General features: G+C 41.8%; 3 protein-coding genes across 4 annotated transcripts; 1 reads left to right on the top strand and 2 right to left on the bottom strand.

Moving 5' to 3' along the window:
- Window positions 1–28: 28 nt before the first annotated feature.
- Window positions 29–9897, bottom strand: fam161b (FAM161 centrosomal protein B). The gene is made up of 9 exons (XM_063499737.1): window positions 9824–9897; window positions 8479–8680; window positions 7912–8393; window positions 7028–7338; window positions 2698–2816; window positions 952–1119; window positions 748–847; window positions 531–670; window positions 29–280 (listed from the first exon to the last, which is right to left on the bottom strand). Exons 2-9 carry the CDS (start codon window positions 8676–8678, stop codon window positions 199–201), a joined length of 1602 nt encoding a protein of 533 aa, XP_063355807.1. The 5' UTR covers window positions 8679–8680; window positions 9824–9897; the 3' UTR covers window positions 29–198.
- A 193-nt stretch (window positions 9898–10090) lies between these two features.
- Window positions 10091–20298, top strand: coq6 (coenzyme Q6 monooxygenase). Of its 2 annotated transcripts, none has more exons than XM_063499358.1 (12): window positions 10091–10455; window positions 10768–10902; window positions 13098–13156; window positions 14956–15082; window positions 16254–16384; window positions 16470–16577; window positions 17681–17743; window positions 17839–17946; window positions 18598–18800; window positions 18998–19113; window positions 19443–19609; window positions 20167–20298. In XM_063499358.1, the coding sequence occupies exons 1-12, from the start codon at window positions 10269–10271 to the stop codon at window positions 20194–20196; spliced, it is 1434 nt and encodes a 477-aa protein (XP_063355428.1). In that variant the 5' UTR covers window positions 10091–10268; the 3' UTR covers window positions 20197–20298. The 2 variants fall into 2 exon arrangements, with proteins under 2 accessions (XP_063355428.1, XP_063355429.1); XM_063499359.1 differs by lacking the exon at window positions 10091–10455 and adding an exon at window positions 10565–10682.
- Window positions 20299–21593: 1295 nt separating this feature from the next.
- On the bottom strand, window positions 21594–27596 carry entpd5a (ectonucleoside triphosphate diphosphohydrolase 5a). The gene is made up of 13 exons (XM_063498862.1): window positions 26859–27596; window positions 26338–26417; window positions 25892–26035; window positions 25434–25509; window positions 24820–24855; window positions 24384–24472; window positions 24206–24285; window positions 24049–24110; window positions 23849–23950; window positions 23058–23201; window positions 22883–22939; window positions 21952–22067; window positions 21594–21796 (listed from the first exon to the last, which is right to left on the bottom strand). The coding sequence occupies exons 1-13, from the start codon at window positions 27301–27303 to the stop codon at window positions 21713–21715; spliced, it is 1515 nt and encodes a 504-aa protein (XP_063354932.1). The 5' UTR covers window positions 27304–27596; the 3' UTR covers window positions 21594–21712.
- Between the last annotated feature and the right edge of the window lie 70 nt (window positions 27597–27666).

Here is a 27666-nt window from a genome sequence, read left to right as displayed (position 1 = left end):
CATTTTTATAAAGTTTTATCTCCTTCCATTTGTGATTGCAAATTCCAGATGTTTTGCGATTTCGTGATTTATAGCCGCTCATCTTAAACTATCAAACACTTGGTGCGGACAGTCAGCAGTGACATGAATCATTTTTGAGGACGGTGTTGTTTTCTAGTGGAGAGGCCACAAAACTCTGTGCCGCCTGAACCTTTTTGATCATGGCATTTCTTCCCCTTTGGACTTCACGCTCTTCTCTCCCACATCTTCAATTTTCTCCCCGTCTCCTCCATTTTCTTCCCTAAATCAGACATGTTGGGTTAGAAAATGACTATATTGTAATTACATCAAACTTTTACTTGGCTACGGAAATGGTCTTTTTTTTTCTCTAAAGACTGTAGAGCAAGCTCAGAAAATTATGTAATGCAACATGACCAAACCACATGAAGTCCTTGGCTCTCCCAGCAGCAGTGCTATTCATATTTTTACCGGACACAGTGGTATTACTCACAGGATGAACAAAACTTGCTACAATTTCTCACGCTGCATACCTGCTTTGAATGTCGTCTTCAGTGCTGCAGTCATCCTCGGATATGAGTGCTTCTCCATTTTCTTCAACGAACTGCTCCTTCAGCCCGGCTTTCTTCAGTTTGCTTCTGTATGTCTGCTCTGCGTGAGCTTTCGCATTTCTCTGCCAGTGAAAACTCAGACTTAGATTCCTGAACGTATGTCACCTAATGCATGTAGTAATGTTCAGGCATTCCTTACCTGTTTCACCTGTTCAAACAGATAAGGGCGTTCACTAACTCGGGCCTTCATTTCCCGTAATTCTCTCATGTAATCCCTCATTCTTTGTTGATCAGCCTCCCTTCACGTAAGAGGAGATGATAGTTTTAACTATTGTAGCAGGCATGTGTGGTTCTTGTGACATGAAATGTAAAACTACAGAATAAATAGCCTCACAGAACTCACCGATAGTTCTGTAGTTTCTCGTCATACACTTCTTTCAAGCTGCTGCGTGGGTCCAGTAACTTTGCATGAAGGGTTACTTTCTTCTTCATTGCTTGGGATCTCATTTGGTAGTTCCTCAACCAGTTCACACTCTCTTGATTCTTACTATCCCTCATCTCCATTGACGTTCTGTTCAGGTAAAAATTGTCTGCATTTCAGATCATTTCATGGTTTAGGTGTTATAGAAACTATATAGAGCCAAGTTAATTTTTTCCCCCCAGTGGGCCATGCTGACTTACTGAGTCACCATAGCTACGTGGTAATCATAAACCACTCTGAAACTCTAAAAGCAACCCGACGTTCACCTCCCCCAGAAGGTGAACATAAGTACACATCAGGTCAACTGTGATTGTCCTGTTCAGCACCCTCGAGTCCTCTGGTGCACTTCCAGCTACTTTTCCGCCAAAGTTTTTCAATTTATCCCTGAGAGAATAACGATCACTGTCCCACTATGAGGAACAATAATTGAAGCATCAATACAAGGACTCACAAATGTCAGCAAATTCCTGGAGGAAGACTGCAGAAATCGGAATGGATGTGAGGGAATGCACAAAGAAGTGGAAAAACTAGAGGGACATATACGTTTGTCCCCCCCAAACAAACTGACCACAGCTAAGAGTGGGGACCCATAAAAGTCCCAGCATAAGTGCCAGCAATGAAGTCGGGCACTTAAATCAGGTCTTAGCTGTCAGTGATCCAGGGTTTATGTTTTGGAGTGTTCTGTTTTGGTTGTAATAGCGGAATTAATCTTTTTGAGTGATCTATGTTTGGTTTTCTTGTACTTTAGTGCTCTCTTTTGATCATTTTCTTTCTGTTAGGTTGTAGCTCTTAGGTTCTTAGTTATTCTTTCAACATGTTTGGGTTGTGTTTTTGTTTTCCTTCAGTCTTTGGGATTATATTCTGTCTCCCTCAGTGTCTAGTCTCATCCTGTGTTTTCTTAGTCTTGTCTCTGTTTTCATTCCCCCCAGTCACAGTGTGACACTCGCGTGTTTCGTCTTGGTCTACGTATTTGTCACGCTTCCTGTTTTATTTTGATAATCCTTGTCCCATGTTCAGTGTATTGAGTTTTGCTTTCCTTTGTCTCGTCATGTCAGAGTAGGTCCAGCTGTGTCTCCCTCGTGTTGCAAATCCTCCCGTTATCCTGCCTGTGTTTTTAAGTCTTCAGTCTCCTTCTGTTAGCTGTCGCGTTCTCCACATTTGCTGTGTGTTCTTGCATAAGCTCCAGGTTCTCAAGTCACGTCTAGTTGTTAGTTGTCATGTCTAGTTCATCTTTTGTTTCTTTCTTTTAGCGTTCATGTACTTAGTTTTCATTTGTATTTTCCAGCAATAAAGATGCTGCCTTTAGTTAAGCTTTTGGTCTCCGAGACCTGCGTTTGGGTCCTAACCTAGCCTGCCACACAGCTTACCATGACATTAGCTAAAGTAAGCAAAGGGCTTTTCACTGAACAGCTCCAAAAATCCTCCATTAATCTGGTAGACAACAGATTATATTAAAATAGGTTATTTTTTCATACACACGGCCTGAGACTTAAATAGTTTTTCTGTCAACTTCATATAATAATGTGGTGTATACTGGTTACACAGTTATTTAACTCAAACCACTTTCTATTTGGTTATTTCAAAATGTCTGACATTATATTGTGATACGTGGAATCTTTATCTGACTTGATCTTTATCTGATCTGCAGCCATAAATATTCCAACTCACCTGATGGCCATAGAGCGCTTCCTCACGGCGTCTGTGATGTATGTGGGCAGTGTGTCAGTGGATATTAACGTTAAAGCCCCGAGTGACTTGCTTCTACTGAGATTACTCATTTTTGGTGCCTGTGGATAAAGAGACAAAAAAAACTCATAACATAATTTTGTTAGCTGAAATCAAAACCAAACTGTTGGTCATCATGTTGCATTTTTTCAAGAATTTGAATAACATGAAGAAAATGGTAGCATAAAGATAGTGCAAGAATTGCAGTGTTAGAGCAAATGTAATGGCTTTTCTCCATCAAACATAGCATGGCTAGCTTAATTAGTTCAAATGTTTTTTGAAAATGTATCACTGTGCACACACCAGACACTTTATTAGCACTGGGTTGGAATTCCTTTTTCACCCTCAGAACTGACTCAATTAATCATGGCAGAGATTCAACAAGGTGCTGGAAACATTTCTAAAAAATGTTGGTCCATATTGACATGAGACATGATAGCATCACACAGCTGCTTCAGATTTATGCACATCCATGATGCAAACCTCCCGTTCCACTGCAAAACAAAGGTGTTCTATTGGACTGAGCTGATGATTGGAGGTCACTTGAGTACAGTGAACTCATTGTCATGTAAAGAAACCAGTTTGAGATGATTAGAGCTTTGTGACATGGTGTGACATCCTGCTGGAAGCAGCCATCAGAACACTGTGGTCATAACCGGATGGACATGGTCAGCAACAATACTCAGGCAGGCTGTGGAGTTTAAACGATGATGCTCATTTGTTACTAAGGTTGCCCAGAGTTTGACCAGAAAATATTCCCCACACTGTTACACCATCAGCAGGCTAAACTGTTGACACAAGGCAAGATGGATTCATGCTTTCATGTTCTCTAGGCTATATTCTTGGCCTCAGTATCATTTCCTTCAAGGTTTAACGTGTTGTGCATTCAGAGATGCTCTTCAATCCTTCCTATCAGCTCAAAGCAGTCTGGCCATTCTCCTCTGACCTCTGGCATCAACAAGTCATTTTCACACAGAGAACTGTGGCTCACTGGATATCTTCTTTTGTTCAGGCCACTCTCTGTAAACCCTGTAGATAGTTGTGTAGGAATATCCTAGTAGATCAGCAGTTTCTGAAATATTCAGACCAGCCTGTGTGGCAAAAGCAACCACGCCGCATTCAAAGTCACTTAAATCACCTTTCTTCTCTATTCAGATGCTTGATTTGAACTTCAGTAGGCTATCTTGCCCATGTCTACATGTTTAAATGCATTGAATTACTGCCATGTGATGGCAAATGTGGCTTTAATATTTATACTGACAAGCAGTCTAATATGTGTGCCTAACAAAGTGGGCAATGAGTGTATATTTCCATATATTAGAGTCCAAGCCTAACTAAAACAATGACTGACATTTTAATGCAAGATTAAACGAACTAAGGAAAACCATCATTTGCCATCAACAAGTGTAAACTGGTAGTTTCGTTTTTATGTGTAACTACAATTACTGTGAGCACAACCGCTTCCAGAACCTCTCACTAAACAGTTACAGAAAAATAAAAAGATTAATGGCAATAACAGCTTCAGGAATAATTTCATATCACTTACAAAAATCCTAAAGGATCTTCTGGAAATATCACACAGTAAAATGTAATTTAGTACAATTACATGTGATTATTCTAGACATATGGTAACAGTTAAGCTAAATGTACAGTAGATATTTGTAACGTCAGTAAAATATTTAAAAATCTGCCTTAACCTTTCTGACAAGTGTCATAAAACAGAACTGTGGTAATTGGATAATTACAAAAGCCACAAGACACATGAAAGGAAGAAGTGACGAAACTTTCACTGATCACAAAGTTTGGATTAGAGAAAATTACTGTTATTCTTACCTAATTACTGGTATAATTATTTTTAGCCTTTAATGCTCTCATGTGAATCATCCGCCCAGACAAATTTCAGTGAACATACACTACCAGTCAAAAGTTTGGACACACCTTCTCATGTAATGTTTTTTCTTTATTTTTACTACTCTCTACATTGTAGAGTCTCACTGAAGACATCAAATATATGAAGCAAGATATATGGAACTATGTAGCAAATGAAAAACTGATAAATAACTCTAAACATGTCTTTGCATGCCACCCTTTGCTTTGTTGACAGTGCTGCCTTCTCCCAATGAGCTTCATGATGGAGTCACCTGAAATGGTTTTCACTTCACAGATGTGCCTTGTCAGGGTTCATTTGTGGACTTTCTTGCCTTCTAATGAGGTTGGGACCATCAGTTGTGTTGTGCAGCAGTCAGGTTGGTACACAGCTGACAGCCCTATTAGATAACTGTTAGAATTCATATTATGGCAAGAACCAATCAGTTAAGTAAAAAGAAACGACAGTCCATCATTACTTTAAGAACTAAAGGTCAGTCAGTCTGGAAAATTGCAAAAAATTCTGAATGTGTCCCCAACTGCAGTCGTAAAAACCATCAAGCACCATCCAACTGGCTCACATTAGGACAGGCTCAGAAAAAGAAGACCAAGAGTCACCGCTGCTGGTGACTCTTGGTGAAATCGCAGATTAACAGCACCTCAGATTAGAGCCCAGATAAATGCCACGTAGAGTTCCAGTAGCAGACTCATCTCTACATCAACTGTTCAGAGGAGACTGCACAAATTAGGTCTTTATGGTCACATAGCTGCTAAGAAACCACTAGTAAGGAAAAGCAACAGAAGCGGAAGATATTTGGTTCGGGGAAGAAACACAAGGAATGGACATTAGACCCGTGGAAATCTGTGTTTTTGGTCTGATTTGAGATCTTTGGATCCACCTGCCGTGTCTTTGTGCAATGCAGAAAAGGTAAACGGATGGTCTCTACATGCATGGTTCCCATCATGAAGCATGGAGGAGGAGGTGTGTTGGTGTGAGGGTGGTTTGCTGGTGACAGTGTTGGGGATTTATTCAAAATTGAAGGCACTGAACTAACACGGCTACCACAGCATCCTGCAGTGACATGCCATCCTGTTTAGTTGGATCATCATTTATTTTTCAACAGGACAATGACCCTGAATACACTTCCAGGCTGTGTAAGGGCTATTTGACCAAGAAGGATAGATTGAGTGCTGCGCCAGATGGCCTGGCCTCCACAGTCACCTGACCTAAACCCAATAGAGATGGTTTCGAATGAGAAGGATGGCAAAGTGAAGGCAAAAGGGCCAACAAGTGCTCAGCATCTCTGGGAACTCCTTTAAGCCTGTTGGAAAACCATTTCAGGTGACGACCTCATGATGCTCATCAAGAGAATTCCAAGAGTGTGCAAAGCAGTAATCAAAACAAAGGGTGGCTACTTTGAAGAATCTAAAATAGAAAACATCCTTTGAGTTATTTCACACTTTTTGTTTATTACATAATTACGTATGTTTTCATTCATAGTTTTGATGCCTTCAGTGAGAATCTACAATGTAAATAGCCATTAAAATAAAGAAAACCATTAAATGAGAAGGTGTGTCCAAACTTTTGACTGGTAGTGTATATACACATCTTCTCGTGAAGTATGTCTCATTAAAAAAAAGATCCGGCTCTGTAGAAGCACGACTTGAATTAAAGGTTACAAATCATGAGTCGGAAAAACTTTGAAACATGAGAAGAATAATTCCTCTTTGAAGATGGATTGCTGAAGGTATTTTAAAATAGCAATACAATTCCACAACTGAAGAGACTTGTTTGCAAAGCCACGAAAAAAATAACACACAAGGCCTCAAACCATACAATAAATCTCATTTCATGAAACACGCTGTTTTCAAAGTCACAGAAACAAAAATGTGACCTGGTCAGATTCCCTTGTTACATTTTGTGAAATAAACACTGTGCTGTGGGACCACGGGAATATGTTGGATTGCAGAGCTGCCAAAAACTGCGGAGTCAAATAAGAACGGATTTAAATGAAACAGGATAACATCCTGAACAGTAGAGGCTTTAAAGAAGGTAAGTGGCTCAGAGCAAATCTCCTTAAGAAAAAGAGAAGGGTACTGATTTGATAAAAAAAAAAGGTGGGTGGATATGTCTCAAACTATCCATGAAGCAGAGCAGGGGTGAGAGACTTCAAAAAACTTCTGAAATGTGCATTTGGTTCAATACAGAGATTGTCCATTAAAACTGAGTTTAATATGATTTCTTTCCTGGCTAATAAAAATATTTCTAAAAATCTGAGTTAAAACATGAACTCTACTACATAAATGTTCAGAGAACATAAACTAAAACGAGCACGTAATATCACAACTGAAGCCCAAAAGCAGCTAAAGAAATAAATACCAATAAGAAGCAATGAACATGTTTTACCTGCGAGTGTACCGGACTCATCCTGCTTTGCCTTGGTGGGCGAGATGAAGTTCTCAGGACAAATGGCTGACACTTTGTCACATCTTTACTCTGCATTTTCTTCAGCGTCTCTGTCTGCAAGGCCTTGTGCAACATGCTGAAATCAGGGACCTCGTGGAGGATTTTTGGACGGAAACTAGGCTTCTCATCTAAAAATCTCAGCTTTTCTTTCCTGGTGCGCTCTGCTGTGCGAAGTTTCGGGCCATTCCGAGTAGGATTCTCCTCCCTCGCAGTCGCCTGAGAGTGGACTTTCCTGCAGACTTCCTCCTGATCTAAATAAAGTTAGACAGGGTATACACTGTAGCCAATTCACTGCCTAGAGTGTACTGTATGCATGCACAAATATGATACAATAACAGTTGAAATCTTCCATTTAAAAACTCTTAATTAAAGTTTGAAGGAACATCAGTCAATCACCCAGTTTGCTTTCAGTGAGGACAAAGAAAATCTCCACTTTCAAAAAGCTTCACATATAAGCACTGCTACTTTTGAGGTGTTCTATCAAATGCTGCTAACAAACTACTCAAAACTGATCTGAATCAACTAGCTTTTTTTGTTTAAAGTTTTAGATGAATGTCAAAAGAAAAAGAAAACATTAGACACCACTGTGTTAAAGGGTTTTTACACTAAATTTGGGGATTTTAATTCAATTTGATTCCTTAAAAAATTCACAATGTCTAATGTTTATGTTTATTAAAGTGTAGCATGGCTTCTTTCAGATTTGTGGGCTTCATTACTGCTTTACCTGGTTTCAAAGACCACAACCCAGTTACATGAATACTAAGTACCCTTTATAATCCATCTGTTCATAAAACCGAACTATTAGTCAGAAAAAGAAAACCGACCTTTTGTCTCAGAGTCTGTGGAGTCTTTTATTTCTTTCTGAGATGGTTTTCTAACTCCAACACCGTTTTTCATATCTTGCTCGACTTGGTTTAACCTCGCAATCAGTTTCTCCCTTTTCTCCTTTTCTCTCTGCAGGAAGCTGAAAGGCTTTTGAATGGAAAGCAAGAACTGCTTCCTCTGTTCGTGGGCCTCCTTCCTCTCCTTTTCTCTGTGCTCCATCATGTCCTGGTAGATGGGCTGAATGATGTGGTTCGGGGCAGGAAGAGCAGAGAACTTCTTCTGACACTCAGCCTCGGCTTCCTCCTCTTTGATCAGCTGTGAAGTTTTAGCTAAAGGAAACCGCTCACATGCTTGAGTCCTAACAGAACAACGCTTCCCATCTGTTGAAGATAACCAGGCTGGAGAGGATGAGGTGTCGGGCCTCTCTGATTGTAGGGGTTTGTGGGAAGTGTTTAGGATTTCTGAAGAAGATCTTGTCATCCTGTAAAACAGTACAGTTCTTTGAAATAGGTCAATTTTAAGTGGACGAAAGCAAAAAAAATTAATAATAATATGAGGTAACATACTCTGTCGGGTTTTTACTTGAATCAGCTGACAGGTGAGCGTTCTGCTGAATCCTCTTTTCCAGCTCCTCCGTCTGTATCCTTTCTGTCTCCTGCAGCTGCTGTTTCAGGTTCTCTCTAAGAGCCTTAAGATGCAGCTGGAGCATTAACTCTGATTGCAGTCCATCCTCCAGCAAAGTATCCAGCTTTAACTTATCATTCATACCTGTGATATTGAAAAGAAAAAAAAAAAGAGATAAAAATACATTTTTTAAAAAATCTTGTGAATATGTATGTTGACTAGGGGCTGATATGCTTAATTTAACATTTTATTTGTCTATTGATAAAAACTATGACAATCATTTTGATAACTGACTCATAGTAGATGTCAACTGTCAGGAAATTCAATTCAACTTTATTTGTATAGCCACACTTTAAAACAATATTTGTTTCAAGGTGTTTTATATTGTAAGGTGAAGACCTTTCAATATTAGAGAGAAAACCCCAACAATAAGATCAGTCCCTGTGACCAAGCACTTGGTCACTGGTGGGAGGAGAAACTCTCTTTTAACAGGGAAAGATATCCAGCAGAACCAAACACAGGAAGGGGCCAACATTTGCAAATACTGGTTAATGGATGAGGGGGAAGAGAAGGGAATAGAACCTAGAGAGACCACAAACAAGACAAAAAAGAAAAAGCTACAGGACTTAGTACCTAGTGTGTCTGTCTCCTGAACCCAAACTGGAAGATGGTTAGTTGGAAAGAGTGAAATACTTTACTGAGATAATGTGATACACTATAAGGACAAAAGTACTGGGACAGCTACACATTACACATAGACAAATTAACACATAAATAGTAAACAATATGTATGTGAATAATGTGTATGAGAGCAATGTGTATTTCTTCATTGCAATTAAAAACTGTTTTTCTTGCTGCTAAAAAAACCCTGTTGAACACGTTTCTCTAAGGTCTTTCTTTTTAGTAATCACACAAAAATGATGAAATAAACAATAAGGAAATTAGGATTTGTTCTCACTATAAACTGAGAAGGGGAAAATACAATCAAATAACTCTAATCAACGCAAATAAAAATTTTGACGACTCCTGCATCCAGGGACTACATTGCACATGCGCTCTGCACTCAGTGTATGAGCTGTGTAAATTGGTCACTATGGCAACCACGCTCTCAGCGGAACATCGACATGGTTGTATGGGTTTAGCATTAATGGCGCTTGTTTGAACACGATTTATACTTTTTTTTTCTATAAAAACAAACTTCCTTTTCATCTTCTGCTACTTAGGTTCCCGTTAAATACCAATATAATCACAGAAAAATCAACTTGAGAGTACTAATGAGCTGCCAACCTGGGAGCAGACGAGTTTTAACAAGTATTTCACGGCGTCGAAGATTCCTCCAAACGCTCAGTAGTTGCAGTACAGTTTGTTTGTTGAGCTAATGACTCCCGAAGTTGATAAAGTTCTTTGTATCCCACCAGAACAGAGGTTTTAGAGTTTTTAGCCAGTTGTCAGTGCTGGTAGCTTTAGCGCTGTTTGTGGTCAGAGGCAGAAACGCCACCCGCGGAAACTGCCTTCTGTGATTGGTCGTAAAACCGGAAGTACTTCCTCTTGCAGCGTTTGTCAACACAACATGGCTGTGTCACAGAAGAGTCGCAGTTGCTCTTAGTAGGACACATTCAAGGGGAAACGTCTGTCTCTTTAATTGTTGTATGACACTCTTCAAAGCCCGACCCTGGACTGTTTTCCTTTGTTTATCCAGAGGCTTCTCGCTCATGCGAAGACAGACTGAAACATGCACAAGCTCACGAGGGCGTCGCTGGCCTTAAACGGACTCAGCCGGTGTTTTGTAACAGAAAAGCATTTATCTGCTATAAAAATCACCAGGCGAGGATTAGTATGTGCAGATCACGGGAATGATGTTTATGATATAATTATATCCGGGGGAGGGATGGTTGGATCTGCAATGGCATGTTCCTTGGGTGAGTGCTCGACTAGTGTTGCAAGACTTTGCTGTTAACTTGTCCAAATCCAGATTAAAGTTGGTGTGCAGAGTAGCAGTGCACTCTTTCTCTCACAGAGAGGGAATGTCACTCTCTACTATACTGGAAAAGATATCTCTAAAATGTGCTGGAGTATTAAAACATGTAGTCAGAGCTCTAAATCAAATGATTGCATCCGCTTCACAGGACAACGAATCCAATTGCAGGTTCATTACACATGTTTAATCTTACACATGTGCTCTCATATTTAAACTATATTATATATTGTATGCATTTACTTTCCATCCACAGGTTTGGATCCAAACTTGGAGGGTAAGAAGATTCTGCTGCTTGAAGCCGGCAACAAGAAAGTAATGGACAAAGTCCCGGACACCTACAGCACCAGAGTTAGCTCCATCAGTCCAGGCTCTGCCACACTTCTCAGTGGTACAGTATACAACCAAATCTGAACAGAATCTGCTTGAAAAATGCAGCAAAATATAATCCTGAGTAATTTCCTTTCTGTGACAAGTTTGTTGTCCTTGACTACTAAATGGCTCCCACAAGGTAAGCCAGGGATCAGACACTGGCTGGTCACCCATTTTTAGCAGGGATCGTATTTAACCTCAGTTGTTCCTTTTGTAATGGATCACCTGAGGTTTTTCCTAGCAGTGTTTTTTTCCCCGTAGTACAGTTAAGAATGTGAGGTTTGGTCCAGCCCAAGCTGCAGTTTAAATATGTCTCCTGAGCTTAAAGAAGTCAAAAGCCAAGGAAAAGGAGAGTCAGGGATTTGACACTGTAATTTCAGTTGGGCTTGATGGGCTTGTTTTTTAAACATAGTCTTTGTCCTAAATTACCACTTCAGGTCTTGAATCCATTAAAAATAGCTGAAGGTGGTCATCAGAACTTTTTCTTCTTCTTTCGGCTGGTCCCTTTAGGGGTCGTGGCAGCATCTCACCCTATTCCTAACATCCGTTTTTGTCACAACAACCCTCTGCATGTCCTGCTACACTACATCCATGAATCATTTTTGTGATCTTTCTTTTTTTCTTCTGCCTGGGAGTTCCTCTATTAATGGTTTTCACCTGTCCAAAACATCCTTGCCTGTCTAACTTTGTCTCCAGACCACTCAACCTGAGCTGTCTCTCTCATATAGTCAATTCTGATCCTGTCCATCGAGATCACTACCAATAGAAATCTTAACATCTTCAGCGACCCACTATGAGCAAGAACTTGGCAATGGCGGGAACAATAAACACACTTTTAACGGGAAGAAACCTCTGGTAGAACCAGGCTCGAGGTGGGATAGCCATCTGCTGCGATCGACTGGTGGTTGGGGGATAATATGTGTTAGGATGTCACAAATCACACCTCCAGGGAAGAGGCCCTGCAAATCAATGCAAAGTTGTTCTGAGTGATCACCTTTTTATTATAACTAAGCATTTTTATTCCCAGTGGAGTTGTTTCTTCCAGAATGACAATGCCGCCACCCATAGGGCAGGAAGGGTCACTGAATTGCTTAGTGAAGATGGCATTGACATAAATAATATACTGTGGGCTTTGCGGCCACAAGATCTCAGCTTAATTACACACCTATGGAAGATTTTAGACTAGCGTGTTAGGCAGCATGCTCAGCCACCGTCATCAAAACACTGAATGAGGGTATATGTTTTGAAAGTATGGTGTTTCACCCCTGCAGTAAATTTCCAGTGACTTTCTTTTTTAGAATCAGTCGAAAGCTGCATTTAAGATGTTCTAGATTTAATGTCGTCCAACAGCTTATTAAGGTAGTTTGTTAGTTTTTCTTTCAATATGTGACATGTCTGTAAGTTAAACCATATTTATCCCGGTTCAGGTCTACACATGCCAACCTCCTACCTGTCTGCCTGGTAGACTATGCAGTCCAGTGCATGAGCATGTGTGATAAACATTATTTTTGCAGGTGCCAGAGACAAACCCTAAAGTTTGTCTTAGCATCTCAAATTAAGCCCTGCACATATCTTATTTGTGTTTTCAGTCACAGTGACCCATTAATAAACTTTTCCTCTCCAATCTCAGACTTTTATTTTGACTATAGTGTCAAGAAAAATGTTGAATGCGGCGGTGCAATTTGAAAGGGTAAATGTGAGACGTCAAGTTTGGCTTTGACGTCATTGCCCGCGACTGACACCTGCACAAAAAATTAAAGGGTTACTAAAAACAAACAGTGACTGATGAGAGATCAATGAATGATCTGTGCCATCATTTAAGCACTTTATAATGTTATGTTTGATGCCTCTGCTTTAATTAATACTCCTGAACAAAGGAAAAATGCACCCACAATCCAACATCTGCACCTGATTGTTGATCCTGGAGCTGCCAAAAGTGTCAGTCCTTAACCCTAGTCACAACATTCTGCACATTATGCAAACATGTGCATTCATTTTTGTTATATTTACTTCCAAAGTATGACTATGATTATTTATCCACACTGGCATACTTTTTTTTTTCCATTACTGTTAATTGTTCTGAAACGTGCAGAGAAAAACACTGAGGCGCAGAAAAATCCAAACTGCCCTGAATCAGTCTGTGTGAGTCATCTGTGGATCTCTGAATGACTTCACAAACCACATTTGTCCAATCTGACCTCTTTCTTTTGTCAGGTATCGGAGCATGGGAGCACATCACAAAGATGAGGTTCAAGCCCTATAAAAAGATGCAGGTAGGTCAATCTTAAAGTTAACATTGTTAACTGTGATTATACCTTGAGCCTTCTTTAACACGGCGCATCTCCCCGAGTCGTCCTGTTGTCCTGTTGCACCGCTCGGCTTTTCCTTCTCACGTCCTCCAGACTTTGTAATTTACTGGCATACTGGATGTATTTCTGTCATCCATCAATCTCGACACTGTGCAATTTGTGGAGAGAAAAATCTGTGACGCTCAGCCTCCGCTCAGTCATTCTTAATAACCAAGCAACACAATACTCTATCGCATGATCATGTGTACGGCATGTAATTGTTCTCATTAAAATGCCAAGCGGTGGTTTCGCGTGACATGCATTTCGTTCATTCCTTTGTGCAGTTTGCGCGGTGATACTGAAGGGGCATAATCTATAGCACCCCAAAACGCTAAAGAACACAAGGCATATTTAAAAGTACAGGATGGCGCTCTGACCATGCTAGTTCTATTTATTAAAACTATGTTTCCTATGAGGAATACATTATTTTGACATTTTCAAATTGGTATCCCCCCCAAAAAAATCCTCTAATTATGAAGATTCATGTGAACAACGGGAAGAAGATGAAAGATTAGGAGAGTGGTTGTTTGCTGCAAAGTCGAGCCCGCTTTACAGCTGTGGGTGCAGCCTCGGTCCCTCTTGTAAGATGTGGTTGGTGTGTACCAAACAGTCGACCGCAGGGTTTCTCTCTGGGCCTAAGATGTCATCATGCAGTGCCTCACAGTGATTATGGTAGTGTACCTCACCCATTATACCTTCACTCTGCTACCACTGTTTTGGCTTGTTTGCCCATTGAATTTCAGTCATATACATCCCAGTCATAGCACTGGAAAGTATGTTCTCCAGGTCAACTCTAGAAAGCAGGCTTTCCCTACATTAAAGTAGGCGACGAGGGTTTAGATTTGAAACACAAGGCGAGCCGTTTGTTTCTTTTTCTTTCTTTCTTTCTTTCTTTCTTTCTTTCTTTCTTTCGTTCTTTCTTTTTTTGCTAACGAGGCGTTACCCCCCACCCCACCCCCCGCATTTTCTCTATAAAGTTTTATTCCCGTATCTTGTTTGAGTCTTGCAAAAGAAGTAGGAACTCACTCTGCCCCAGAGCTGCATCATTTCACCCTGCATTAAACAAAACCAAAACAATTTTTGGGCTGGTCTCAGTAAATCTTTCTTCCCAACCACTTATCACAAGTTGCAAACTCACTGCCATTAGTGGTTTTCTCATGGGTATATCTCCCTTCTTTATGGCAAGTTGGAAAAAAGTAGCGCAGCAGCATATTACTGCAGAATGACGGGTTCTGTCACCCAGGAAAGGATCAACCTTGTACAAACACACCCCCCCCCCAAATCACATTTAGCTAAAGCGGTGCTTTCAGGGTTAGAATTACAGTAGCCTAAAACTATATCTCACTCTGCCACTTTTGGTCACGGATAAATATTGACTCTCACTCTGTAATGTTCTCAAACATGACATTTGTTATTTGTGTTTCCCAGAAAGTGTTTGAGAGAGAGAAAAAAAATCCACATCACAAAAATATTATTTGGTCCTCCGCCTCACAGAGCTCCATTAAAGCTGAAGCTGAAGTCAGCTGTCCACACAGAGCGCTGCCGGTGACCCTCGCCGCTCTGCGTTTGATGCATGTAGGCTGTGCCGTCCTTCGGCGGCAGTTAACAACTTTGATGTGTTCAGCCCAAGCGAAGCGCCATTTCTCTGCTTACTATATATAGGAAACGGAGATGCGTTTAAGGATAGACTTGTAGACCGCAGGCGTAATGAGTCTCTCATTTAGGTTTGGGATGCCTGCTCAGATGCCCTGATCACATTCGATAAGGAGAACGTGGAGGACGAGATGGCGTACATCGTGGAGAACGACCTGGTCGTGGCTGCGCTCACTAGACAGCTGGACAGTCTGTCTGGTAAGATTATGATTAAAACATGAAGCACCCCCCACCCAGAACACACACACACACACAGTAGTTTGATTTCTATTCCATCTCCCTGCTGCCAGACTCAGGCAGCTAAAGCCACCACTTTTATTCCATCCCGTCCCCAGGTTTTGTTTATTTGTACTCTCTCTCTCTGTCCCTGTGACTGTTTTTAAAGACAAGCTCTTGGAGCCATCCTTGTTTTTCCTGCAATTTCAATCTAAACCTCACTGCCAGTTCTCCAGCACCCTGCGAGGACACGTGAAATGGTCCAGTGACCTATTTAAAGCCGCCATGTGCTCCCGGGCTTTGCCACCTCTCAAGACGCTAAATCGCTGACGGGGTATAGCACCGCATTGCCTTTGACAGCGGCCCAACTTTTGTGAGGTTCACAAATAAAACTGAGCTCTGCTATGTGCTCCACAGTTAAAGTGGCATATTTATAAACACTTTTTGGCGTTGTGCGCCAAACAAAAGGGGCGTGCGGTTACATCACGTTTGTGCCTCATGTGCCACCAGCTGTCTCATTTTTAGCATTTGGGATTGTTATGCTCAAGATGCACATGTACTCGAAAAATCTACTGTTTTCAATGTAAGCCCTGCTCACCAGTCACTGAAAAAAAAAACAATTTTTGACTTTCGTGTTGCAGAAACCGGTCTGTGGATGGGTCCCGCGCCAAGTCAGCGTGAGCCAGAGTACGATCTGGATCCTTACATGTTTTGGGATGTCCAGCTGTGGATATTTTAGGATGAGGAGCAGTTTTAGTGCGAAATCTAACAAGCTGGCAGCATGTCTGAAGTGTGGATTGGTGTGCTTGTAGATAAACACTATTAGTCAGTGCAATGCGGCGTGCCAAGACCATTAAGAGGACTGTCAAATGTGAACTTTGGCAGCTACTATATGCCACCGAGGAAAACCAGTGGTGTTTTATGAGGTGGTTTATAGATCTTCCACTGCTTTGGCTGCAGGCAAAAACCATCCTTTCTTTCCTTAAAGGAAAAAGTGGCTGATGATGATATATTCACAGGACCAAGATTGATCCCTTTCTTGTGAGAAAGTCACACCAGCTGCTGTTTTATTTTGAGAAACACAGTTTTTCTTTTCATTTCTTTGAACAGTAGTCACTATTTTTTTGTGTGTGTTTCTCTGGTGCTTTATTAGAAAATGTACAAGTGAAGTACAGGTCCAAGGTGGTGAAATACACATGGCCCATGCCTTCCCAGGAAGCAGACTACATCCCATGGGTGCGCGTCACGTTGGCTAATGGAGAGACTCTTCAGACTAAGCTGCTGGTCAGTTTAATTTTATCACGCAATCTGTGGTTGTTGTTGTGTCATTTTTATTCCATTAATTTCCTCCCACTCATCTGTTTTGCAGATTGGTGCAGATGGACCGAACTCAATGGTGAGGCGGGAATTAGGAATACCCACAGTCAAGTGGAATTATGACCAGTCTGCTGTGGTTGCTGTACTGCACCTATCAGAGGTGAGCGTTAGTATTTACACAATGTAAATCCTCGTAATTTGAAGGCTCTTATGCTTTTTTCTTATTTTATGTCTCATATGTACACTCAAGGGACGTTTTATTAGGTCCTCAATAGCTTCAATATTCGATGTGTTACCTTTTCAGAGATGGTCTTCTGCATAATTTGGTTGTAATGAACGTTTTTTTCTTCTTCTGCTCTCTTAGCCACGTCTCTCTTGAAAAAGAGTTTGTAATCTCAACGAGACTTTTACCCGGATAAATAAAGGATAATTAAATAATAAAAATTTGAGGCACAGTTGCATTCCTATTAGTTTAAAGCTATTTGACCATTCTCCTCAACCAGGCATTTTGACACAGAGAACTGGCACTCAGTGGATATTTTCTCTTTTTCAGCCTGATCTCTGTAAACCCTAAACATGGTTGTGTGGGAAAATCCCAGCAGATCAGCAGTTTCTGAAATACTCAGACCAGCCAGTCTGGCACCAACAAACATACCACATTCAAAGCAAAGTCACTTAAATCACCTTTCATCCTATTCTGATGCTCGCTTTGAACTTCACCAGGTCGTCTCGATCATGTCCACGTGCCTAAAGACACTGAGCTGCTGCCCTGTGATTGGCTGATTAGATATTTGTGCTAATGAGTAGTCTAACAGGTGTACCTAACAATGTGGCTGGTGGGTGTATATGTACATATATACTATTAGAGTAACAGATGCTCATATTAAACCTTGCAGCTGCTCTAAACACTCAAGCTGAACAGCTTGTTTCAGGCAGAGGGTGAACTGAGGGGTTGTGTGAAGGCCAAGTACTCTGAAGTGTGAATCATGCAAAGCTACTCTACTATAGTCCAAAAATAAAAATATTGAGCTGGAAATGAGCATAAGTCTCCTAAATATTTAAGCAAACCTTATTGTAAATTCCTTGGTGGATTTACTCAATGATTTTGTTATAATAGTAATTTTAACGTCACATCTGTCAGCAGTCGGAGAACAATACACCCGACCTTTATGATATTGTTTTTATGCACAGTTTATGATATTCAAATATAGCTGTACAAAACAATGCAACTGTTTAATACGTTTTAATTTATGTGTCGGACAGCCCACGGAGAACAATGTTGCATGGCAGAGGTTCCTCCCAACAGGACCCATTGCGATGTTACCGGTAATATCTGGGGTTTTTTTTGCTGCTGCAGTATTTTCATTCTGTCACAGAAGCATTTAATGAAACTTCAGCTGTCGCGTTTTGTTCCTATGCAGCTGTCCGACACACACAGCTCTCTCGTGTGGTCAACCAGCCATTCGCTCGCAGAGGAGCTCCTCGAGCTGGATGAGGAGCGCTTTGTTGACGCCATCAACTCTGCCTTTGTAAGTCCCGGTTCATACGTAAACTGCCAATGTCGTATTTACACTCAGGTTCCCTGTCTGTCAGTAAGATTTTGCAAAGTGCCTGTATTTGTATGCAGTGTGCCATATGTGGCACGAGGTTCTCCATACACTTCCATGATGAGCAGTTTTAAGTGGCTCACGCAAACAATACAGTCATTGTTTAGCCCAAAGTATAGACAATACTAATATTTCATTGCAGGAACGATACACCTTTCTATTTTTTGTGTTTGGAGAAACTCCTTTTTCCCAAGCTGGCTATTTTTACTGGGCCTGCTTATGGACGGGGTCACCACGGCTGAGTCACGTTTGGTTTTAGGCCTGGTTTGCTAATTAAACCTGTGGTCTCCCAGTGTCGACCATTACTGCATGGAATGTTTTTCAAACAGAGCTAATTCAACTCCATAGCCTGACCGTCATCTTCTTTTAATTAGCCCAGCTCCCGAAGCCTTGCCAAACCAGTTAGTTAGGGAGGGGGAAAAAAAGAAAGCCCTTTCGCTGGCCTGGAGTTCAGCTTTGCTCCTGTGTCAGCTAATTTCTTTGTCCACTCAAAGGGGACGGTGTCTGTTTTCTTTCTTTTCTGGCTGCTTTTCATTCTCTTGTCTTCTTTCCTGTCTGTCTGCTCGCTGGCAGTGGAGTAATGAGAACCAGTCGGACCTAATTGAGACGGCTGGCTCGCTGTTTCGAGGCGCTCTGTCAGCCATCATGCCGTCTGCAGGTTCACCTCGACAGCTTCCCCCGAGTGTGGCGGGGATCGGCCCAAAGTCACGGGTCATGTTCCCACTCGGAATGGGCCATGCATCTGAGTACATCAGACACAGAGTTGCACTCATTGGGTAAGATAATAAAAACTAAAAGTAACATCTCAAGCATGTTAATGCCTTTATAAAGGAGAATGTATATTACAAGGTCCTGAAAAAAATTGCTCTTACGCTTTAAAGCTTTTAACTGTTTGCTTAGTCAGCTAATAAAGGGATGGTGATACCTGTACTGTGTCTAGAACTACTTAACTCGTCTTTTGTTTCTATTTCAGGGATGCGGCCCATCGTGTCCATCCTCTGGCTGGTCAGGGAGTTAACCTGGGATTTGGTGATGTGGCCTGCCTCACGCAGATCCTAAGTCAGGCGGCCTTTAACGGGAAAGACCTGGGTCAGTGAGAACTCTAAACAGACATAGCACAGCGGTTTTCACTAAGCTCTTTTCCATTGCCCCAGCTCAAACGCACGCCGTCGATGTGAACTATAAAAAGCATCAGCTTTTCCGGCAACATTCATTTGATGTTTTATTTTTTGCCCATTCTGTCCCGGAGCTCTATGTAGTCGCTTTTCATAAAAAAACACAAAAATGCTGGTATGTGATGTTCTAAAGTTAACGTAGCGCCAGTGCTTTGAACTAATGTAGAAAACACATGACGGACTTATTCGGCTTAGACTTTATTCTCAATTTTTTAACCTCCCGGTTCACGTGTGTTTGTGCAGGAGCAATTCAGCACCTGCTAGAATATGAAACCGAACGTCAGCGGCACAATCTGCCCATGATGGCTGCCATCGACCTCATGAAGCGGCTGTACTCCACCAACGCCGCGCCTGTGGTTCTCCTACGCACCTTCGGCCTGCAGGCCACCAACATGCTCCCAACGCTGAAAGTAAGCCTCTCCATCTGTTCTAGTTTTAGATGTTAGCGAACCTGGAAATCGCTCAGATAACATCAACCACCTGTCAAGCACAAACCCCGCCTCCACCTTGACCCCACCTTCCGCCCACTTTTCTGATTACACGGAGCTTTGCTTTAGCAGCGTCTATAATTTTACTGGTTCTCAACCTACTACTATGGCATCTAAGTTTAGCCTCAAATTTAGTGTTACCAAAAGTGTGTGGGTGGGGTGCACGGCTGGTCCTGAGGCAGCGGACAGTGGCTTGTGTTTTCACACCCCTTTTATTACCGACCACTCATGTGAAATGGCTTTATTCCCTACTAAGTGATTCAAACCAACACAACTGTAACGGGTTGTAAAGGCATCTCGCTCCGGAGGCACAAAGTTAAAAGTCACTTTCTTTTTTTCCACATTAAATGCTGTGAGTTCACTGCTTTACAGGTCTTGTGTAGAGAGTTTGCAGTGCCGCTCGCTTATAACAGGCTTTTCCTGAGCATGAGACAGAGGGTTGGAGAGTTTTTAAGTTCATGTCTGTTTTCACTTCACAGGAGCAAATCATGGCATTTGCGAGCAAATGATGCGTCTCTCATGCAGCGGCCGTTTGTGGATCTTCAGCGACTTTCAGCTCTAAATGTTGTAATGTAAAAATACAATAAAATAATAAAAATTTTATTTTTCTCTTTGCCTGTCTAACATCAAATTATTTAAATCTTTTTTCTTTTAATATATTGAAACATACATAAAACTGGTTTTTTCATGTTTTATTGACACATACATGATCTCACTGGATTTACTTCAAATGTACATATTGTCACGCATCAGGGTACTCTGATACTGATAAGTATGAGTACAGAGGCATTTGGCAGCAGTTGTGCGGCATAAAGTTTTTGCAATGTAAAAGCACTTCTTACCAAATAAGTTTCACTAAGTTTACATTATGTATATACAGCAGTAGTTATTGGAGTATGTTGAATATTAAAAGGACAGTAGAGGCATGGCTTACGAAACGGTTACACAAAGAGTTTAAACATTAATATTAGATGAGGATAATTAAAATACTCTTACATAAACTTTCAGTTATTTAAATATTTGTACAGTTCACAAGAAATACAAATGACTCTGAGCAACCAACAACAAGGAGTTCTCAAAGATGTTATTACAAAAACATTTTGCTGTATTTGTTTGGCTGTGGATTATGAATCTGCATGCACGGTCTACCCTGGATGAGGTTTTCGTTTCCTTTGGTAGTACAGTTCATCACAAAGGCCCCAGGTAATTGAGCCCTGCTTCATAAGATATTTTAATCTCACAGTAATGACTGCACGCTAAAAGAATATGGAATTTAACCTCATTTAAGTAGCAGCATCTATAACCCACTCTGTCAGAGGCATCTCTCCACATCTCTCTTTGCCCCACGGTCATGGTGAATCCACCACTAATGATGAATATGTACAGCTGTAGAATACATCAAGGTGAGTGACCTTGGCTACATTATCTGCAGTTAAAGTGTTACTTGCAAAGTAAATGGAAGCTATATGATGGTCAACTGCTCTGTTTTGAGTTTGTCTAAGGCTAGAGAAAATTAACTGGGGTCCTAGAAGATGATTTGCTTCTAGCATGAAAAGGAAATGGATTTCCAAGCATCTACAAAGACAACAATGGTTGCTGCTCCAGCAACTAGTCTCTAAATGTTCCACTGTACTATACAGTGTACGCTGGGACCACAGTGAGCACCAAAGTACCACGACCTGTTGTACTGCTTCTAAATGACCTGTCAGGCACTTTATAGGTAGGTGGAGAAGCTGTTTCAGATTAGACACTTGGAGGGAATTAGAAAAGGTAAACGTTTTACAAAAATAAAAGTCAGCCCGCCAGTTATGAGCTCAACATACAGTAGAAATAGCTGGCCTTGTAAAAAAATAGTGATTTCTTTTTCAACAGTTCTTGAAGTGTGCTGAGGTTGAGGAGATGAGGGGCATGGTGAGCGAGGAAGCATGGTGGGAGTGGGTGTGTGTTGGTGATGGGCTGATGGAGGAAGGGAAGCCCCACAGTGACGGTCCCTCTCAGTGCCAGCTGCAGCAACAGCGACCCGCCTTAGTGGATGTTAAAGTTTCTGAAGTAGTCAAAGGTCGCCCCCAGGGCCCAGCTTGTCTCCACATTGTTCACCTTTTTGGCAAGCTGTCGAAGCAAAAGAGAGGAGGATCTCCATCAAAACCATTTAGTTTTACGATGATTTTAAAAATACAGTTGAAGTGACAGGATGTGAAGGTTTTTGTAATCCGTTTTTATAAATAGCTACAGTAAAAAACCTGTCTGTAATTAATTTCACTCACATGAAGCACCGTGCTGTCTTTAAAGCCAAAGCCCTCTTTTAACAGGCAGGTGATGTATGTCATATCCATGCACAGGAAGGGATTAATTGCCCGGTATTTGGTCATCTTGTTGCACACTGCAAACACACACACATGAAAAAAAAAATCAAAACACAGTTTTTATATATGGCATGAACAGAAGATTCACATGTTATGCAACAGCATAAAAATACCACCTTTTCTAACTTGTGTGCAGCATGATTAAAAGATAGCTTTTCTGTTTTGGTTGGCTGAATAATCATGGAGGTGCGATTAATACGGCTCAAGGTCAGCACAAGGCTGTGGGTAGGTGGTGGTGTTAAACAGCCGAACACAGTGCATGTGTGTGTGTTTCAGTATGTGTCAGCCCCCAGGTGGTGTGTGGCTGTCAGGTGCCCTCCTGCCAGGGCCAGACAGACATCCTCAGCTCAGCTGCCAGCCCAGCTTGAGCTAGACTTGTTCCTCCAGACCACGTGACAGCGTTCTCACAATACAAACAGCCTTACATAACACACCAGCTCATTCCTGCTCGCTATAAATGTGGTTCAGCATGGACATTACAGCTGTCACTTACTGAAAATGATAGGAATGGCATGTGTCAATTGAATATACTTGTGCATTTTAATGGAATGTTAACATATATTTACTCTATAATAAACTACATTTGACCTGTAATTTGTCTCCATAATGCGCTTAGGAAATAATCTGTTACATTTTACTGTTGTAACACATTCTTTTTTGACAGGATAAGTTGTGCCAGTTTGGCGTGCCAAGCTTCTGGGCACAAACAAGCCTTTGCTTGACTCTACAGCATGAAGTTTCAGCGGTTAGAATATATATATAACTTGTAAGATTGTTGGTTTCACTCACAAGTTTATCCAACCCCAGAGAAGATAGCGTGTGTAACTCATACCTTCTTTGGCTCTCTTCTTGAAATCCCTGACTTCAACCGTACCACCTCGACTGCCATCTGTGGAACAAATACAAAAACAAATGTGCAGTCTGAATACCTACTTTGTGCAAAACACGGTAATTGACATGAAAGATAATGGAAAGGCTAGGTGAGTCGCTGGCCTGTGCCTACGCACCGATGAGACCAGACTCCACAGCTCTGTCAAAGTAGTAGGAGAAAGCATAGAAGATGCTGCTGCCTCTCACTTCATATGGCTGGTGAATTATTCCTTTGATCACCTTCATGACCTCGTAGTAGCACAACTTATAGCCGGCGTATCCTGAGGAAAGAAAAGAGCAGGAGGAGGAAGAAGATTTGTGACTTAATGTTGCATAGAGGAAGCAATGGAAGGAATGCAGTTCAGAACACTGGGAGCCTCACTCTGAGGTCAGCCAGCGGTTGAAGCTAGGGGCTTACCAGATAATATACAAGGGAAGCCCCAGAAGGGCAAGTTTCACACAGCCCCATGGGTATGGTTGGCTCACTTGTGCCGGCAAAACCATGTGCTGACAAGAGCGGCAGCTTGCACAGCCCTGTTGTGCTGTCTATTTTTACCACATAATTGTGAGCAAGCCAGATCAAGCTGCTCGTTACACAAAAAAATAACAATTCAGGGACAAGCCCAGCATCTTTTGGCTACTCGACTGTGGTATGGGAGTGACTGCCTTATTTGTGAACTTAACTGACAGTTTTCTTTTCGTTTAAATACAAGGTTGACTGCAGTATAATTGTTCAAGAGGGAAGACGGAGAGGGAGAGAGGATGACAAAACATGCGTTCGGCGCCAAGGTTAAACTTTAAAATGTTCTCATGTGAGACTGTATTATACTGTACGCTATTGTGTTCCAGAGTTTGGAAAGGAATGCATGGATTGTTGGATCCAAGACAGTGGGAATGCAATCGAAACCTCAGAGTGCTTTTATCTTACCGTCTGGAATCCCGCTAACTTTATAGGTGGTTCCTGAAAAAGTCACATTTTCCCTGAACTTTTTCGGGAGGCATGAGCTAGAGAAGACTTTCCAATCCAGACCTGGGAAAACAAACATTAAAAAAGGTTTTTTTGTCTTGAAATCAATACATTTATGAAAGAATGACAAGAAAGATGATTAAAGTAATAAGACACCCTACCATCAGCTCCCAGTGCTCCAAGAGTTGCAAAGCGAGCTGCAAATAGTCCATTTCCAAGGTAGCTGTATAATGATGACATACAGTTAGGATCAATTTAAAGACATATATGCATGTCCTGCTTTGCATTATACTAAAAATATCTCACTCCTGGATTTACCTGTGTGTGTAGAGCTGATATGTTTGGCTGAAGAGGTCAAAGTTGGCAATGTAATTAGTTGGAGCAGACTGAACAGTTTTCTGTTGGATCAACAGCACATGTTTAGTTTCGTCGTGGACTTTTGGTGAAAAAAAAATATATGTATATATATATTTAACATGTGAAAATGTTTATTCACCTTTGACTTCGGGAGGAACGTGATCTGTGTAGATCCTCCGCCCAAATCCAGAATCCCGACCGTCCTCCTTGTGTTGGAGTAAAGGTGACCTAATGGCAAATAAGCAGCAAGTTGAACACAGGACACGGGATAAGAACGATTAAGTCCATCATCGGTGTAATAAAAAGTGCATATTGTTTTAAATCTACTAATTTCCTAAGTTGTAGTTAGAATTTCCTGTGTCGTGTGAAATACATTTGATGGTATCACGGCGGTGTGAAAAACGTGAGGAAATATTGCTTGTTTTTGCAGTCTGTTTTGGACCAATGATTCAAGCTCATAACCTCAGAGAGGAGACAAGAGTCTTTCACTGAAGGGCTTCTGTGTACACTGGAGCCTCAGATATGAGCCTGCTGACCACTAACACCACCATAGCAAAACACAAGCAATGTCTTACCTGTAAGGAAGTTCACTGTGACCCAGGCGAGGACTCCTAAAACAGCACATGGGTGAAAATGTCAGCATGAGTCAATCCCTGAGAAGTGATTACAGCTGAGTTATGATAAATGTGCCCATTTAAACAACCTTAAATCCGCAGAATAACCTGCGAATGACTTTTAGTTCGGTTCTTCTTCATTAGGCTGAGACATAAATAGCAGCTTTCGGTCTAACTTGCACGACTGCTGAGCAATCCAGGTAATTACAGTTGTCTCAGATGTAAAAGTTATTGCACTCATAAAGTGAGGATAACAAATAGCGCATACTCTATGATGAAACATAACATAGTGAGGGTGTCTTAATGAGTGATGTGGAGGCTCACGCTAAATTAAAGGGCGTGGGGCAGCTTGCGCTCACACTGCCATATTTATTTGTCTTAAATGAGGTAGTAACAGAACTCTCATAAAAAGAATTACAAGAGCAGCATTGTTTGTCCTCAGTAAATGGGGCTGTTAAAGCACCTGGTCAAACAATACCTCAATTCAAAAATCGTAATTTTTAAGAAAATAAAAATGTTTTGCATACTATAAACAGTCCAAATGGTAATGATGCAATGAAAAAAAAATGACCCACCTTCATTTTTGCCATTCATGATGGTAACACTGTTGCTTGGCACATAGAAAGGGGATTCTTCAAACACCTCTTGTACCTGTGGAAGAGATTTATTCTACTCAATATGTCTTCAGCTGTACAATCATAGTAGACTACATGAAGCGTGTCACTCTTTGTCATAAAAGTCTTCTCAACCCCCAGAAGACAAAATGTGCGCTCTTGCTTTAGAGTGACAGATAACTAAACCACATGCACAGCTGGAACAGTAGTCTGGATAATACTTAAAATGACAAATATGGTTACTCCACACAACCCCACAACAGCTGTTCTTTGCAACATGATAGCCACCAAACGGGCAGACATGCTGCCTTTTTTTCTGTGACACTTGTAAGCACTTAGTGGTTTCTCATCCCGTTCCTTGGCGGGACGGGTGGTGTTTGTGCCAAACTGTCTGAGGGCAGAGAGAAAACGTGCCTCACCTCCTTCAGAAGAGCCCTGGCCTTGTCTTCAGGCAGCAAGCGCAGACCTGCCGTGGCCTTTAGGACCACCGGGGTTCTTCTCCAGTCCTCCTCTGGCACTGTCTTCTTGGCAATCCTCAGTAACTGGCGGATGGTGTTGCCACCCTATGGAAGAGAGAACAAGGAAAATATCGAAAAATATTTGTAAAAATATATATTAAAAAATTTTACATTCAAACTCTGTGGACATTTCTTTAGAGATCGGTGTTTAAAAACAGCTCAAAGGTAAGGTAAAAGCAGCAGATATTTTTATAATTACACAGTGTTTACATCACATGAACCCAACCCAAAGAAAATCCCAGCGGTTTTGTGGATTCATGACTTAAAGGTATGCGTTTGTGTTGGGGGTGCCTCCCCATTGTACCTGATAATTAATAAAGAGCTTTGGTGTAAATAGGCATCCATACCTCTTCAGGGTCGTCCTTGTAAGAAGACAGTCCAGGTTTGACTGCGTGGTACATTTCATTGTCCAGAACTGGAAGCTCAACTAAAAAAGAGAGAGAGAAAAGAAAAAAGTCAGTGAACAGATCATAAAACAGACAGACAGTAAAATGTGACATATTGTAATAAAATAAAATAAAAAGAAGGGTGACTGAAAAGCTTTATTTATTTTGGGTTTTTTTTTTTCTTTTTACTTTTAATTACTGTGGATATTTAGGCTGGAGCTTTGACCTACATCCAGCGTGAATTTTAAAAGTCTGCTTCCTACACAGTTGAGTCAGACGGGTAAATTAAAAGTCTCATCTACTTTTAGAAGCTGCATTGGCTGTGCACTCTGTCGGTGCATGTCTGTCCTTACACCACACAGCGAATGACCTAACAGCAAACAGAGTGGGAGTCAGCAGCGTGTGCAAAATCCCTACTACTGGTTCAGAGACAGAGCGAGAGAGCGAGGGAGGGCGGGAGGGAGAGGGAACCGTGCACTTACCGGGGTCTTTCTGAATGAACTTGTAGATATGGATCCTGGTGCCTGTGCTCCCAGCGTCAAACATGATCCCATAGAAAACGCGACTCGTGTTGAAAGGAGAGGACCGCTCAGGCGCGTGATCACGCGCAGGATGCGGGTGGTACCGCTCAGGTGCAGGATGCACGACTTCGGGCACCGGGTGGAAAGCTTCTGGTATGGTGTGGGTGACTTCAGGTGCCGGGTGGAAGACCTCGGGGACCTCCGGGTAGGTCGGCACACGGGGTTGCGAGACTTCAGACACCGGGTTGGATACCTCGGGGAGGAGGTTCTCCGTGTTGGCGGAGTGCTCCCGGTAGCGGTAGAAGTGAGGGATGTAGCGATGGTGGCGGTAGTAGGTCGCCTCCGCTAAGAGGTTCCCGGCCAGAAGCCACACGTATAGAGAGAGGAGCAGGCTCGGCGTGGCCATTGTTTTCACAGCCAGAGTGAAAAGTCAGCTGGATTAAAGAAGAGAAGCCTGTGGATGCTGAGGCAAAGGAAGGCTTGCAGGGGCCCTGGAAAGAGAGAGAAGTGGAGATGAGGAGAGGCAGAGTGGATGCGATGCGCACTCAGGACTGTCCGGTCATCTGTTTACAGTATATAAAGACATAAGGGCTTGGCACGGGGCCATATCCAGAGCAGTCATCCACCAATCCTGTGGCGGTCCATCCCAACTCCATCAGGAGTCCCCCCCTCTCCCCACCACCACCCTCCTCCCGTGAGCTGAGCTAAGCTGACTGACTACCTGCCTACCAACAGCATTTTTTTTCTTTCCTTTTCTTTTTTTTTTATA

The sequence above is a fragment of the Pelmatolapia mariae genome, linkage group LG16_19, assembly GCF_036321145.2.
Source record: "Pelmatolapia mariae isolate MD_Pm_ZW linkage group LG16_19, Pm_UMD_F_2, whole genome shotgun sequence".
In the NCBI taxonomy this organism is placed as follows: Eukaryota; Metazoa; Chordata; class Actinopteri; order Cichliformes; family Cichlidae; genus Pelmatolapia; species Pelmatolapia mariae.
The sequence above is the reverse complement of the archived record's forward strand: the minus strand, read 5'-3'. Positions and strand labels throughout refer to the sequence as shown.

Bases quoted from the DNA above. Each gene is read 5' to 3' on its own strand.
- fam161b (XM_063499737.1), bottom strand. From the start codon at position 8,678: ATGAATGATAAGTTAAAGCTGGATACTTTGCTGGAGGATGGACTGCAA. The intron at 7,339-7,911 runs GTCGGTTTTCTT...AACTTTATTTAG, and splicing joins CACAGACTCTGAGACAAAAG to ATCAGGAGGAAGTCTGCAGG. The intron at 2,817-7,027 runs GTAAAACATGTT...CTTTATCCACAG, and splicing joins TGAGTCCGGTACACTCGCAG to GCACCAAAAATGAGTAATCT.
- entpd5a (XM_063498862.1), bottom strand. From the start codon at position 27,303: ATGGCCACGCCGAGCCTGCTCCTCTCTCTATACGTGTGGCTTCTGGCC. The intron at 22,068-22,882 runs GTATGAGTTACA...GTGTGTTTGCAG, and splicing joins CAAGAAGAGAGCCAAAGAAG to TGTGCAACAAGATGACCAAA. The intron at 21,797-21,951 runs GTGAGTGAAATT...TTGCTTCGACAG, and splicing joins AAGACAGCACGGTGCTTCAT to CTTGCCAAAAAGGTGAACAA.
- coq6 (XM_063499358.1), top strand. From the start codon at position 10,269: ATGCACAAGCTCACGAGGGCGTCGCTGGCCTTAAACGGACTCAGCCGG. The intron at 17,744-17,838 runs GTAATATCTGGG...GTTCCTATGCAG, and splicing joins GACCCATTGCGATGTTACCG to CTGTCCGACACACACAGCTC. The intron at 17,947-18,597 runs GTAAGTCCCGGT...GCTCGCTGGCAG, and splicing joins ACGCCATCAACTCTGCCTTT to TGGAGTAATGAGAACCAGTC.